The sequence below is a fragment of the Schistocerca gregaria genome, chromosome 10 (genome assembly GCF_023897955.1).
Source record: "Schistocerca gregaria isolate iqSchGreg1 chromosome 10, iqSchGreg1.2, whole genome shotgun sequence".
Lineage (NCBI taxonomy): Eukaryota > Metazoa > Arthropoda > Insecta > Orthoptera > Acrididae > Schistocerca > Schistocerca gregaria.
Genome location: NC_064929.1, coordinates 203,611,387 through 203,627,330, shown reverse-complemented (window position 1 = coordinate 203,627,330; position 15,944 = coordinate 203,611,387). Strand labels below are relative to the sequence as shown.

Below are 15,944 nucleotides of genomic sequence, written 5' to 3'. Positions count from 1 at the left end.
ATAGACGGTGTAACATTACAGGACATATTGGGACATATTGAAGTATTCGATACTGTAGACTTTTAGGGGATGTCGGTACAGATATGCAAAATGTAAAGGGAAACTTTGGTGATGTTTAAATATTGTACTGTGTCAATATTAGGACATTTTGCACAGAAAGAACAAAAATAGAATTAATGTAAATATATATTAGTGATAGTAACCTATTTTCATTCAATTTTGTACTTATATTTCATTTTGTAAAAGAAAGACTCACTGTTTGCTGTAGCTTGGATTAATTGTATAAATTATCAGTTTTGAGCTAAATTATTTCGTATAATATGGACAAGATACTTTTAAAAACTCACCAGCTAAAGAGAAAGTCTGTAAATGAACGTTTAATGCACACTTCTGGAACTTTCTATGGAGAAATTCTATATTATGATCGCAAAAATACGAAAACTTGTGAAAACTGTTTCATAACCTAATTTCGAAAGACGATTTGTATCAAGAAATATTGCTAAAAAGATTTATTTACGTTTTGAAACACGATTTAAATCATTTTACATATAAGTAGTTGTTCTAAATCACTCAAGAAATATCCAGAATCAAATGTCAAGATATTTCTGGAAACATCGGTACAAATCTGGTAAAGGTTATCCAGAAGCTGATTGAAAAATGTTATAAAATCTATTTGGAAATTATGCTTGTAAGAATTTATATGTACTGATCCTTTTACTTACTTTAATCTGTACTAAAATTCTGTAATGTCTAATTTAGTTTTAAGTCGTGAATTGCTATCGTATTGTAAACAAAACATTGTCAAAGACTCTCATTGTTTGGAAAGATATTAATACACCTAGGAGTTGTCAGTTCGGATATGCAGTGCGGTTAGCTCGGAGAGTCAGTTGTTGAGTCTGTGAAGTCTGTTCGGATATGCAGTGCGGTTAGCTCGGAGAGTCAGTTGTTGAGTCTGTGAAGTCTGTAAGTTCTGTTTGTAAATAAACGTCTGTAATGAAGAATTACTTGCTGTCGTCAATATGAACTCAAGACCTTTTGCACGAAGCAGACACCTCCTAATGCAACGTTTTAATTTGGTGTTGAGGAGCTGAAATGTTATAACGTGTTATGGCGTTAGATCGTTGCGTCACCAAACAAGTCTCCGCCAAATTAAATTGAATTGCCAAAATTCATTTACTACACACGGTTTAAGTCAGGAAAACTGAAAGATAGATCATTTTACAAATAAAAGTGGAGTCTGAAAGAAAGTGAAACGATTATTGTGGGCAACAAACATACAAAGGGGCCACTTACGTCTGTACCGTACCGCTCCTGGCAGAGGTAGAAAGAGACAAATTGCTGTCGTCTCTTGCGTATACAAAGCAGTTACAACTTCGTAGAACAAATATCAGTGTTATGTTGAAGTTTTGCAGAGATTAATTTTCAGAAGTATTGGCGTTTTATAAATGCAGCTTTCTACTGTTCGTTTAGCGTTACTATCACAATGTGCTGGCCACGACAGCAGTCGAACATTTCTGTATCCAGAAAGGATCGTACAGGACCTGCAACATGCGGTCGTGCATTATCCTGCTGAAATGTAGTGTTTCACATGGATCGAATGAAAGGTAGAGCCACGAGTCGTAACACATTTGAAATGTAACGTCCACTGTTCAAAGTGCCGTCAATGCGAACAAGAGGTGACCGAGCCGTGTAACCAATGGCACCCCTTACCATCACGCCGTGTGATATGCCAGTATGGCGATGGACGCATACACGCTTCCAATGTGCCTTCACTGCGATGTCGCGAAACACGGATGCGACCATCGTGATGCTGTAAACAGAACATTGATTCATCCGAAAAAATGACGTTTTGCCATTCGTGCACCCACGTTCGTCGTTGAGTACACCATCGCAGCTGCTCCTGTCTGTGATGTAGCGTCAAGGGCAACCGCAACCATGGTCTCCGAGCTGATAGGCCATGCTGGTGCAAACGTCGTCGAACTGTTCGTGCAAATGTTTGTTGTCTTGCGCAAACTTCACCATCTGTTGACTCAGGGATCGAGACGTGGCTGCACGATCCGTTTCAGCCATGTGGACAAGATGCCTGTCATCTCGACTGCTATTGATTCGAGGCCATTGGGATCCAGCACGGCGTTCCGTATTACCCTCCTTTACCCACCAATTCCATATTCGACCAACGCGATCAGCAATGTCGCGATACGATAAACCGCAATCGTTATAGGCTACAATCCGACCTTTATCAAAGTCGGAAACGTGATGCTACGCATTTCTCCTCCTTACACAACAACGTTTCACCAGGCCACGCCGGTCAACTGCTGTTTGTGTATGAGAAATCGGTTGGAAACTTTCCTCATGTCAGCATGTTGTCGATGTCACCACCGGCGCCAACCTTGTGTGAATGCTCTGAAAAGCTAATCATTTGCATATCACAGCATCTTCTTCCTGTCGGTTGAATTTCGCGTCTCTAGCACGTCATCTTCGTGGTGTAGCAATTTTAATGGCCAGTAGTGTACATATCGATAACGCCGCTGCTGCTACTAGAGGACAGACAACGCTTGCGAAACCAAGTCAACACAAGAAGAAGACGAACAACCGCAACCATGTCAACTACACGATGCAGTCTGGCCTCCAGCACCAACCTAAAACAGCACCAACGCGAGCCGCAGAACGGATCAACTACTGAGAAAATTTGGATAAACGGCATTTAAAGCAGACTGCAGACCGATTCTACTTCCAACAGTGTACATTCTGCGCAATAACCATGAAGATAAGAGAAATTACGGCTCATGCGGAGGTACGTAGACAGTAGTTTTTCCCTCGCTCTGTTTGCGAGTGTATCAGGAAAGGAAATGACTAGTGGTTGCAGGAGGTACCCTCCGCCATACACCGTGGGGTGTCTTGCAGAGTATGTGTGTAGTTGTATATACAGGCTCGAATTTCAAAAGATAAAGAACAAACGATAGACCTCTTACGGCGATCCATCACTGCGTCACCAAACAAGTCTCCTCCAAATTAAAATCAATTACCAAAATTGATTTCCTACACACGGTTAAGTGAGGAAAACTGAAAGGTAGCTCATTGGACAAATTAAAGTGGAATTTGAAAGAAAGTAAACCGGTTATTGTGGGCAACAATCTTACAACAGAGACACTTACGTCTGTACCGTACCGCTGTTGGAAAGAGGTTGAAAGAGACAAATTACTGTCGTTTCTTGCGTCTACAAAGCAATTACAACTTCGTAGAACAAATATTAGTATTATGTAGAAGTTTTGCAGATATTAATTTTTAAGAAGTATTTGCGTTTATAAATGCAGCTTTTTACTGTTCATCTAGCGTTACTATCATAATTCCACAGCGCCCGGGTTCGATTCCAGGCGGGGTCAGGGATTTTCTCTGCCTCGTGATGACTGGGTGTTGTGCGATGTCCTTAGGTTAGTTAGGTTTAAGTAGTTCTAAGTGCTAGGGGACTGATGACCATTGATGTTAAGTCCCATAGTGCTCAGAGCCATTTGAACCATAATTCCACAAACATATTAACTGAAATCATGTTAGTAATTACTACGCAGAAGGCCATAAGAAGAAATATTACTGCGGTCATTTGAAAAGGTACACCTTGCTATACAAAGTTTGAAAACCGTTGGTGTAGGAAGAACAACACATCAAAGTTTAACAATGCAAAGGAAAAAAAGGGTTTTAGAACTGGAGATGCCACAATGGTCCAGCCCCAAGTCGATAATAAACCATAGAACACGGCATTGAGTACGAATTACCACTTTGACATTTAAACATTTTAAGATGCTTTTAATGTACATTCAAAAAGTACTGACGGCTCTTGGTAAATAAGAGTGTATCGAGTCAACGTGTGTTAGTACTCGTATACAGGGTGAATTACAACTAATGATGTAAACTGACGTCCCTCGTATTACAGGGCGACGGTTATTGATCTATATGAGAAAAAACGTAAATTAATTACAAACTGTAGAGTCCACACACTTTATGCAACATGTAAATGTCGCTAAAGATATTCGCATTTAGGTTATGACATGTTCGATATGCCCGCCATCATTGGCGTTGTTGTGGCACAGACGAATAGCGAAATTATGCATGATCCGCTGAAGTGTGGGAACATCGATGCTGTCGATGAGCTCCTGAATGGCTGTTTTCAGCTCAGCAGTGGTTGTGGGGTTATTGCTGTACGCCTTGTCTTTAATACGGCCCCACAAAAAGGAATCGCATGTGTTCAGATCTGGAGAATATGGCGGCCAACCGAGGCCCGTGTCAGTGGCCTCTGGGTACTTCAGAGTCGGAATGTGGTTCCTAGAGTGCTCCTCCAGGGCATCAAACACTCTCCTGCTTCGATGGGGTCCTGCTCCGTCTTCCACGAACCACAAACAACAATCATCGGTGAGGCCGAGCGGTTCTAGGCTCTTCAGTCTGGAACCGCATGACCGCTGCGGTCGCAGGTTCGAATCCTGCCTCGGGCATGGATGTGTATGATGTATTTAGGATAGTTAGGTTTAAGTAGTTCTAAGTTCTATGGGACTGATGAACTCAAATGTTAAGTCCCATAGTGCTCAGAGCCATTTGAGTCATTTTGAACCATGAAATCATCTTCCAAAACCTGCATGTACCGTTCAGTAGTAAGTGTACCATCGAGAAATATGTCACTGCCTATTACGTAACTAGACATTGCACACCACAGTGTCAACCGTTGAGGGTGAAGACGCTTCTCAACCGCGAAATGCGGATTCTCAATCCCACAAATGCGCCAGTTTTGCTTATTGACGAACCAATCCAAACGAAAATGGGCTTCGTCACTAACCAAACCACACACGTATGCACACTACCTCCCATAATGCCCCACAGCCAGCTGTGCAGGTTGAATGCCCTAACGCAAACCGCTCAGATGATGATGATGATGATGAAGTCCCATACTCCTTGACAGAGCATAGGGAAGCAATGCGGGAAACCTGCACCGTCATACCAGGTAAGGTCCTAATGGAGGTGGTTTGCCATTGTCTTCTCCAACCGTAATGGGGAAGAATAATGATGATGAAGACGACACAATAACACCCAGTCATCTCAAGGCCGGTGTAAATCCCTGACCCCGTCGGAAATCGAACCCGGAACCCCATGCTCAGGAAGCAAGAATGCTACTGCGAGACCTCGAGCTGCGGACAACTGCTCAGAAGCTATGGCGATTTCATTTAGTCACCTTGTATGTAAAAACTCCGCCTGAACAGGCCATGAAGGCCCAACGGCACCGACCGACCGCCGTGCCATCCTCTCCCTGCAGGCGTCACTGGGCGCGGATATGAAAGGGCAAGTGGTCAGCACACCACTCTCCCTGCCATATGTCAGTTTACGAGACTGGAGCCGCTACTTCTCATTCAAGTAGCTCCTTAGTTTGCCTCACAAGAGCTGAGTGCACTCCGCTTGCCAACAGCGCTCGGCAGACTGGATGGTCACCCATCCAAGTGCTAACCCAGCCCGACGGCGCTTAGCTTTAGTGATCTGATTGGAATCGGTATTACCACTGTAGCAAGGCCGTTGGAACCCTGTTTATAAGGAGCAGTCAAATGAAAACCAAACACCCGCCACATCAGGACCATGGAATGGTTCCATTCAAAACTAATCACCACACACATTAAGAAATCTATCCCACTGGGAGACGAGACGATCTAATCCTGTTTCGTAGAAAACGGGCGGATGCTGACGGATCCACCCACTCTTTAACTTCTTCGTCTGTCTGAAACAGACATCCAATTCGATTCTACACGGAGTACGCAAAAGAACTTGGCCCCCTTCTAACAGCCATGTACCGCAAGTCTCTAGAGGAGCGGAAGGTTCCAAATGATTGGAAAAGAGCAGAGGTAGTCCCAGTATTCAAGAAGGGTCGTCGAGCAGACGCGCAAAACTATAGACCTATATCCCTGACATTGATCTGTTTCGGAATTTTAGAACATGTTTGCTCGCATATCTTGTCGTTTCTGGAAATCCAGAATCTACTCTGTAGGAATCAACATGGATTCCGTAAACAGTCATTTATAATTCATATGGCGTATGAAACGTCCCCTTAGAAAAATTATGAATTACTGTGCTGGTAAACCTCTTATGTTATTTGATTTACAAACAGCTGAGCAAAACTGAACGTACTCAGACAGTTTTCTCTTTACTTATCCTGATCATCAATAAATTGACGCACAATATTTTAGCGCAACGCAGTCTGACTTTCAATAATCCCTACTAAAGAATGGCCCTGACTAACAATAACCTTTACCTTTCATGAATCACTTAGCTCACAAAAATCTTCGTTATTCGGACTATTGCAATTCAGTAAGCGCCAATACTGCCAGCTAAATAAAAGATTCTAACTACTGAAGGCACTAACTACTGACAGGCATAGATAGCAAATGAAAGATTTTGATAGAGAACAAAAAAAATGTGTGTGAAATCTTAGGGGTCTTAACTGCTAAGGTCATCAGTCCCAAAGCTTACACACTACTTAACCTAAATTACCCTAAGGACAAACACACACAGCCATGCCCGAGGGAGGACTCGATCCCCCGCCGGGACCAGCCGCACAATCCATGACTGCACTCTAGACTGCTCGGCTAATCCCGTGCGGCGATAGAGAACAAACAATGTATTTACCTTAATAATGTTCAAAAGTCTTATATATCCAACTGCCCAACACTACAATAGCGAATATTCCAACAATTCCAAACAGCCACAAACTGCACACAACACAGTCAATGATTTACATACAGAGCGCTACGTGTCGTTGCCAGCATTAAAAACCTAAACAGCCTACTTACAAGGTCACGTTTGCCTCTGGGCAGCTAGCACTGACGCCATGACACCATGACACCGCCAAGCACAGATACTCTGGTGTCGTGAGAGAGTCGACTGGAGAGTGGAAAGCTGCTCTGTTGTCTTTAGCTATGAGTGTAGGTTCTGGCTGCATACGAGTGATGGATGTGCAGTTTTATGGAATAGATCTGTGAGCTGCCTATTCCACAGTGCATTCGCCCACGACACCCAGTTCTCATCCTAGGTTTCATGGTAGGGGAAAGGTGCATCTGTTACAACTTGCGGTCACATTGGGTGTTCCTGCAGATTGGAGAACCAGTGTCCACTACATTGCACTGGCTGTTATCTGCATGCTGTCATTTCCTTGACAGGATGGTGATGTGGGTTTTCTAAGTCGATGGAATCTGTATCTATCATTTGCAAGAAGTCATGTAGAAGTGGTTCCCTTGTGTTGTAGGTCCAGACCACTGGGCAGAGCTGTATCCCATGTGCGGAGGCAGTCGACAGAGCCCAGTCAACATCCAGGAGGACCGCACAAAGAAATCGTCTTCCCCAGCACTCTGGCTGTACTATCCTGGCTCCATCCCATGGGAGGCCAACCTCACCAACAATGGACACACCGGTAAGCCTGCCATAGGGCGAGCAAAATAAAACCTTCCTGGAAAAATCTTTCATGCACCTTAGGGGACATTGTACATGAAATTCGTTGAATTTTGACTTTTCTGTTTTCTAATCCATAATATACTTTGGACTTTCCTGAACATTTTGGTATAATATACCATTATATTATAATACATTAAAATCAGAAAATTGTGAGACCTTCAATAATATGTTAACATGTGACTGACAAAATTTTGCGACTACGCATTTACTGTGACAGTTGAACAGTCATATCTTGGGAACTACACAGTCTAGAAGGCTGTGAATTGCTTTGTTTTGTGCCTACTGTAGGTCTCAGAAATTAGTATTATGAATAAACAAATCAGTCCTATGAGCAAGGCTGGGTAAGACAAAACTCTGACGGCAAGACAATACAATGTGCTGGAAGATTAACAGGCAAAGTAATTGATGAGTTACAGAAATATTATGGGAAGGCCATTAGAGATAACTGTGACAGTTTAGAGAAGATGAAAAGAGTTGTGTGGAGCACTTTCTTTTATCAAATATCAACTGTTGAAAAGCCATTTCATGCTTTGTGTCCACCTCCACCAAACACTTGGTGTAAACATAGGCAAGCTGAATTTTCTGACACTCTGCCTGAATTTACTCATAAAAATTCTCTTCCTTTGGCAGTAATAGAGGCAATCAAACCTATTTACAAAGACTACTAAAGAAGTGTTTACATAGATAGATCCAGAATGCGAATGAGTCCTTCAATAATGTTGTATGGTGCCATGTGCCTAAAAATGTATTTGTTGGCCTTATGACTCTACAGCTAGCAATGTCTGATTCATCAATAACTTTTAATGTTGGGAACTATGGAAGACTTAAGGTTCTGGAGAAGATAGGCGTTAGCTTGGGACAGAACACAGCTAAAGGACTGCCAGAATCGGAAGAGTGTCGTGTATGTGAAGCAGAGTTAGCTGCTCAGCAAATGACAAAAGAAGCAAGAAAGAAAAGGAGGAGGCAAGCACTGGGCTGTTGTGATACTGAAGAAGACACTGTCTATGGTCCAGAGCAATTCTAGTGTATAAAAGATGCAGTAATGTAAGTCTGTATAAGAATTTGTAATAAAAAAGTTTTAAACCTCAATATCCCTGACCTAAATTTTTTGCAATAAATGACCCACTGTTTAAAAAAAAGTACCGATGATAGCGACATGAAATTTTCACAGCATGCCAAGTGTGAGAGTTAACACATATGGAATCAGATATCCTAAGTTGTTTTGTTGTTGTCTTCATTTATTTACAAAATTCTGTCAAAAAATTGAGTGTTCGAAAAAAAAGATATTATTTCCCACAATACAGTTTTAGTAATAATTCTATTCAGTGTATCTACATAGGTGCATTCAATAATTATGGAAAATTGGAAGTTGGTGTCTTAAAAAGTTTCCAAGATAATGGGTCACAAAAATCAATAATTTAACGTTTGCGGCATAGAACATAAAATGTTCCCTTGAGATAGGCAACATGACTTACATCAACTGCCACAGATGTGGATGTCTGTTGAGTTGCCTGTCTTAGGGCACATGATGTATGGGACAGCTGCGAGAAATGCATGCTTGGACATAAACGTAGACACTAACCAAACTTGCAGCTGGCGCTGCTGTATTGGTCCAGGACTGCCAGCTGTGAAAGGTCTTCATTGCGTTGCAACTGTCAGTCAAGGTCAGAACAGTGTGCTGTGTTGGAGCTGTGTGAGTTAGAATGTGGGCATATTGTTTGTACTCGTATGGAGCGTGCTTCTGGAACCAAGACAGCCGAAGTGTTTGGGGCATCAAGGGGCACTGTATCCGAGTTTTATACTGTGTAGAGGGCAAGCGGACACACATAATCCACGAAGTCACAATTCGGGTGGAAGTGTGAGGTGAGTCATCGAGCCAGACGGTCATTGAAGAGGATTGTGACGAAAAGTAGGAGACAATACCTGTAAAAGTCACTGCAGAACTGAATGTCACAGTCATGCATATTGACAGCACCAAAACAATATGGAGGGATGCAAATGCCCATAGCAGGAGAATTTGGTGCTGTGCCTAAGCCACAAAAGTTGGATGATTTTGTAGGTTTGGCTCACTAGATCAATTTTATAAAAAATTGCTTTTAACACTCACAATTTTGTTATATTTCACAAAAATGACTTAATTATCCAGAATCTACAAAATCATCCTACTTCCCTTTACCTAATAATAAATAATTATAATATAATCTCAATTACTATAATAATAACTATAATAAAAAATCACTTATTTTACATACATTTCCCATAGGTGAATGTGATACATTAAATATAACAAATATATGATAAATGAAATATAAAACATTATTACTCACTCCTTTAGCAGCCATAAGATTATTATGATTTGTTGTTTGTAAATGTCTGTTTTTGGGGAATACTTATTTACAGTTCTACCACATACACAAGTAACTTTAATTTTCTGATGTTCTTTGCAGCATTATTTACATACATATCTATGTCCACTTTTTTAATCAAACATTCAATACACTGTCTTAACTGTGGCTTAGTGTTGTCCATTTAAAGAAAATAAAATTAATAAGAAAAATAATTTTTTTTGAAACATTTTACATTGTAAACTCTATATCATGAAATTCATTATTACTATTTTTAAGTTTCTTTATTCCTTTATATTTAATTGAATTTGGCCTTATTTAATTATTTCAAAATCTAAATCATCATTTAATATAGAAAATCTATTTGGAAAAATAACTTTAAAATCATTATTGAGTTCTTGACAAAGTTATTATCCAAATCTAGTATTGAAATGTTCACAGTTCGTAATATTATATACAAAATTTACCTCTTGCACATTTACTTTTCTAATATGTTTAGAAATACTTAAATTCTTTAGCTTCTTGATCAAAGTAAACATTAATATAGAAAAAATTATTATTAATTTTTCAAAAATAAATTTAAAGTTTGTATTAGAGATATATTTAAAAAATTCTATTTTTGAGATCATATCTAAATGACATATGATTATTTTTTATAAATCTAATAATTTTTTTCTTAAAAATGGAGGATCTAAACGAAACATAAACTAAACTAAAAGAAACGTATGTACTAATTAGCTATGTAAAGAAGGCATCAATTGACCTATTTGTTTACGTAATGAAAATAAAAACCAGTATATTAAAACAAGTGGCAATCATTTTTCATAAAGAATGTATTGATAAATGGTTAAAGCAAAAAGAAAATAATCCACTTCGTAGAATTATTATTAAAAATACAGAACCAATATCAGTTCACATAATGATAACACTTGATTCTGTACCAGTAACTATAATTAGATCTTTCGATCAATTAATTGATTCTTTGGCATGAGCAACAAGAACTTTTCATCCTTTGTTTGAAAAAATTAAACAGCTTAGAAATCAGTATTATGAATCTGATGAAGGTTCTGATGATTCTTATTTTTAAAATATTTTATATGAATAAATTAAAAAATTTAGAAATTATAATAAATATAATAATTATAAAAATTATAAAGATATACTTTTTTATAAATCTAATAAATTTTCGTATATTTAAATGGAGCAAGTTTTACAAGATCGTTATGTAAAAACTAAATTTGGTATTTATTGTAACACACAGATATCAATTGTTACTTTACTTTAAAAATATAAAAACGTGGTCATAGAACTATATGTAGACCATGTATAAATAGATTATCATGAACAAAATTACAATAAAAATCTAATTCCTTGTGTATGTGGAAAAAGTGTTGCTAAATATTATTTTAAAGAAAATTTAAGACGAAATACTAGTGAATAACATACAAAAATATTATTAGCAATGGATAAAGAAGAAAAATCTAAATCTACTATGAATAATGATGAAGTTGTAATTGAAGAAACAAATACATCTACAAAGAGATGTAAAATTTGTCAATATATTGAAGATTTAAATTGCTTTTATATAAATCCATCACAGAAAGATAAATATCACAATAAATGTAAGAAATGTGCTTTAGAATATATTAATGTACTTTAGAAAACAATAAGAATAAGAAAGCTTTAACTTTATGATTTTTATTTATTAAATAAAAATGCTTCACGATCAATTATCTATTACTTAATAATATGAATCCATCTATTAAATAATATCAGTTTATTAATATAAACTATTTTTAGGAATATAATGAATTTCTGTGTAATAAATAGAAGAGCAAACTAATTAACTGTTAAAATAAATAATAAACTAGTTCTCTTTTTGATTAATTGTTTATTAAATAATAATCCTCCTCTATCTATTATTTAATTACCATTTTTTTACTAAAAGTAAAACGAAAAAATGAATAAAACGAAAATAATGTTTAGTAAACTTATTTATATTTGATTAAGTGCACTTGACTTATCTAAGGAATTAATGTATGGTTTTCACTATAGAGATATGAAACATAATATATATTCTATAATGAATTGTGATATCAAGATATAGTTATATTTATAACATTAAAAAAGAAGATATCTACGAAGATCTAAAATCAATGATTGATTACTTTGATACAAGTGATTATCCAGCAGATAATATATATAATGTTCCAAAAAAAAATAATTGGTAAACTGAGAGATGAAAGTAATCGAAAAGTAATGGAAGAATTTTGTGGTTTAAGATCAAAGATGTATGTATGTAAAGTTGTTGACAAAATAGAGAAGAAACCTAAAACAATTAAAAAAGGTCTTGTTAAAAATATAATACGTTTAGAAGATTAGAACGATTGTTTAACAATAAAGAACAATATAGAAATTGAAATTTAATTAAAAGTGAAAAAAATGAAATTGAAGTAAACAAAAAAACACGAAGTCCCATGATAATAAAAGTTATGTATTGGAAAATAAAACAAATACATTACCATAAGGTAACAATAAGTTATTAAATTAATATATTAGTTCTATATAAAATTAAGTAATTTCTTATATATAACATTTTATATATAAATGGTATCTTTTTACAAAGACAAAGTTTAAATTAAACAATGAAATAATTAAACTAGAAGATCAGAGAATTAAATTAAAATATGAAAGAAAAAAAAAGATGAAGCAATTAAATCAAAAGATGTTCAAATTCAATATTTGATTGAATTATTTGATACTTATTTTTTAAAACGTAATTAATTGTTAAACTAAACAGTTCTGCATAAAATTACTTTATAAAGTAACTTTATAAAGTTATTTATATCTTTGTCTCAATTATCAAATCTTAACCATTTAAAATAAACTTTACCTCCTTTCTTTCTTAAAACGATTCAACTAAGTATACATCGGTATATTTTGTTTTTTTACGTTTCTTGTTTATAAAAATTTCCTTTTATATCTTTCATTTTATTAGAATGAATAATATCTGTAATTTCAAATTTTTCTGTTGACCAATTATCTGTATATCCTTTCTCAAAAAGACCTTTAAATTTACTAATTCTAACTTTATCACCTTTTTTAAATATAGCCTCAGCTAAAACAGACTTCAGTCCGTGACTAGGTTCTTCATTAGAAAAAATATTATTTATTTACAAATTTTTTACATTTACTTCTAATGGTTTCTTTTTTATTTAGAATGTTTTGTATTATTATATTAATCATTTTGATTTTTCACTACATTTAACCATTTATAATTTCATTGTAAAGGAAATTTCTTCCACATCTTTTATTTAGGTGTTCTGTTAAAATGTTCAACAACAGATGATTTTCATCCTGAAAAAGTTGATTACTGATTAATATTTTATTTCATCAGTTAATTCCTTAAGTACTTCGTTATAAAATACTTTACCATTACCTGTTTGTAAATTATTTGGCTTTCTATTTTTTGGAAAGCATCAACTTCTTTCTTACTTGTTTTATCTTTAATAGGACCAGCAAATGCATATATTGAAAAAACATCAACTATTGTAAAAAAATATCTATGATCTTTATTTATTTTTGAAATTCGTTTTCAATTACCGCAATCCACCTCTACTAGATCTGCTAGGCATGAATCTTCCGTATTAAAAGAAATAACATTTCTTCCTTTATAATTCTTTCTAATTGGTTTATGTAATTCATTAATTATATTTTCACAAAAATTATTATTATTGTTATTATTTAAACCTTCGCCATATACAAATATTTTGTATCAAACTTCCTTTTTTATTTACAAATTATGCAAAGACCTTCAATTCTTTGTCGATCATTTTTAGTTTAGTCTTATATCAGACAGACAGCACGCACCATCGAATATCATTGCTGAGAACGTCAAAGGCACACTTGACTGAAATATCCAAGTATGTCGGCGGTAGCAGAGGACTGTTAGTCCAAGAAAAACGAGATGGATTATGACTGTACCAGACCTCTAAATTTTGGAACAGCATTATAAGGGAGGCTATCGAAAATGGTACCAGGAATGAACTGATCAACCGAGATTGCGACTAGAATCTCAGCAAGGCTTGTACCCAGAATTGAATGTAATTAATAAGACTCTCAGCAAGAAGTACGAAATGGCGACCAGGGCAGACATAGCAAGCACATCAATGCTACAACAGATTCTGCCGCCCATGTCTTCGCAACCGCCGGCGCGATGTCGCGGATGGCTAAGAGAGGGGCCTGCGGGGGGGGGGGGGGGGGGGGGATTTAAATCGGCCGACTGCCCGCAGGACCTCAGTTCGTCAGCGCACCTGACGATGGCGACGTGTCTGATCGCTGAACTATTGTGCCCTTTGGACACTATGAACCAGCAGTATACGCATCGACTGTTCTAGCAACAAATATGCGGGGAGAAACTGAAGAATAACTTAAAATTAATCTAATGATTTCAATACTTCTATATCTTCAAGCACTTCCTTAACTAAGCTTTTATTAATTCGTCATTGCAATGATTTAACATAACTTTCTACTAAATCAATTTCAGCTAATGCACTAAGAAGACTATTTTTGTATTATATATTTCTTTATTATAATGTTGTATAATACCATGCATAATGCCATTTCTTTGCTTTAAATCTAAAAGTAATTTGTAATAATCGTCTTTATTAATATAGTTACTAAATTGTGTTACAATGCTTGTGTATTCTGGTTTGTTAATATATTCTTTTTCTAAGAATTGTTTGTTAACTACATCTTCTAAATCATTTGAATAATTTACATTAGCAAGCCTTATATTTTTAAAACTAATATACCTTTAGTTATTTTAAAAATAACATTAAATTTGTTTGAAATTGTTTAATTGCATTACTTATATTTGGATCTATTGATGATTGTAGTTATTTAATACCATTTTCAATATTTTTTAAATTTTATGTAGATGTATTAACTACTTGTTCATTTTGTTTAATTAAATGTATCTTATTTCCAAAAATGTCGATTTATTATATCTAAAATATCATTAAAATTATAAATATCTCAAAGCAATTTTGAAACAAAAAGCACAAGTTACTACATGTTACTTCATCAAAATTTTGTACTCTTTCCGTATTGTAGTATAATACATATTTTCCTAAATAATTATTTTGGTATATTACCACCAAATGAATCAGAAACAACTTTTTATTATTGTTTTTATAGCGACAAATCCAAAGAGACCAGGATTATCAGATGTATCTAATTTAACTATATTTGGTTAAGCAGCTAATAATTATAATGGTAAAAATCCACCTTGATGTTGTGTTAGTCCTTTAACATGTTTCTTTTGTGTTAAATATTCAATTTTTTTTTAACAGGAGGAATAGTTTATGTAACAAGCAAATTTCCATCAACTTTCTTTTCTGTTTTCCTTTTTTGAAGATCTGTTGAAATGGTTCAGTTGGAATTAATTGTTCATTATTTAACTTTAATTTAATTGGATTTGGTTTAGTTATGCACTAGGTAGCAAAGTATAATTTATTGTAAAATTATTGTTTCATATAATTAAAATTTTAAGATTTTTATAAAGTTTAAAAATGTATAAAGTTTAAAATTTATAATGATTTTTTATATAGTTAAAAATTTATAAAAAAATTATAATCCGCAACTATTTTCATCAAGATCTCAACCCATACCTAATTTTCTTTTTCGATACATTATTCCTCTAATAGCTGTTGCTGCTACTTTTTCACCAAATGAAGAAACACTTGCATACATTCTTTGTTTTTCAGTTGACTGAAGTTCTTTATGAGCACCATGTGTTTTTTGTAAATCTTTATTATCTCTATAAGCCATACCATGCTCTTTACAAGCTTCATCTAATGGATTTGTACCTTTATCACCTATAGCTAATCTTTCTTCTAATTTTGATTCTGGTCCTCAAAATCTGTAACCTGGAAGATGCATTTCAAATCGTAGTTTGTTAGCTGAAGTGTTTAGTAATCCTTTTCCATATTTATCACTTTGCAAAATGTATTCCGAAGATTATTTAAAAATCTAATTAAATACGGAATTCCTTTTGAATTTTCAGTTATAAAATCACTAAATCGATTTGTTTACATTTGTGTAATACTAACTTTTTCATTG

The 15,944-nt window shown here is 35.3% G+C and overlaps 1 protein-coding gene across 1 annotated transcript in view; it reads left to right on the top strand.

Annotated features, from left to right (window-relative positions):
• The window catches only part of LOC126293648 (carbonic anhydrase 1-like), a 111,645-nt gene that overhangs the window by 65,853 nt on the left and 29,848 nt on the right, over window positions 1-15,944 (top strand). The window contains exon 3 of the mRNA XM_049986927.1: window positions 7,271-7,435. Coding sequence (XP_049842884.1) covers window positions 7,271-7,435 — 165 coding nt within the window. The remainder of the gene's footprint in view (window positions 1-7,270; window positions 7,436-15,944) is intronic.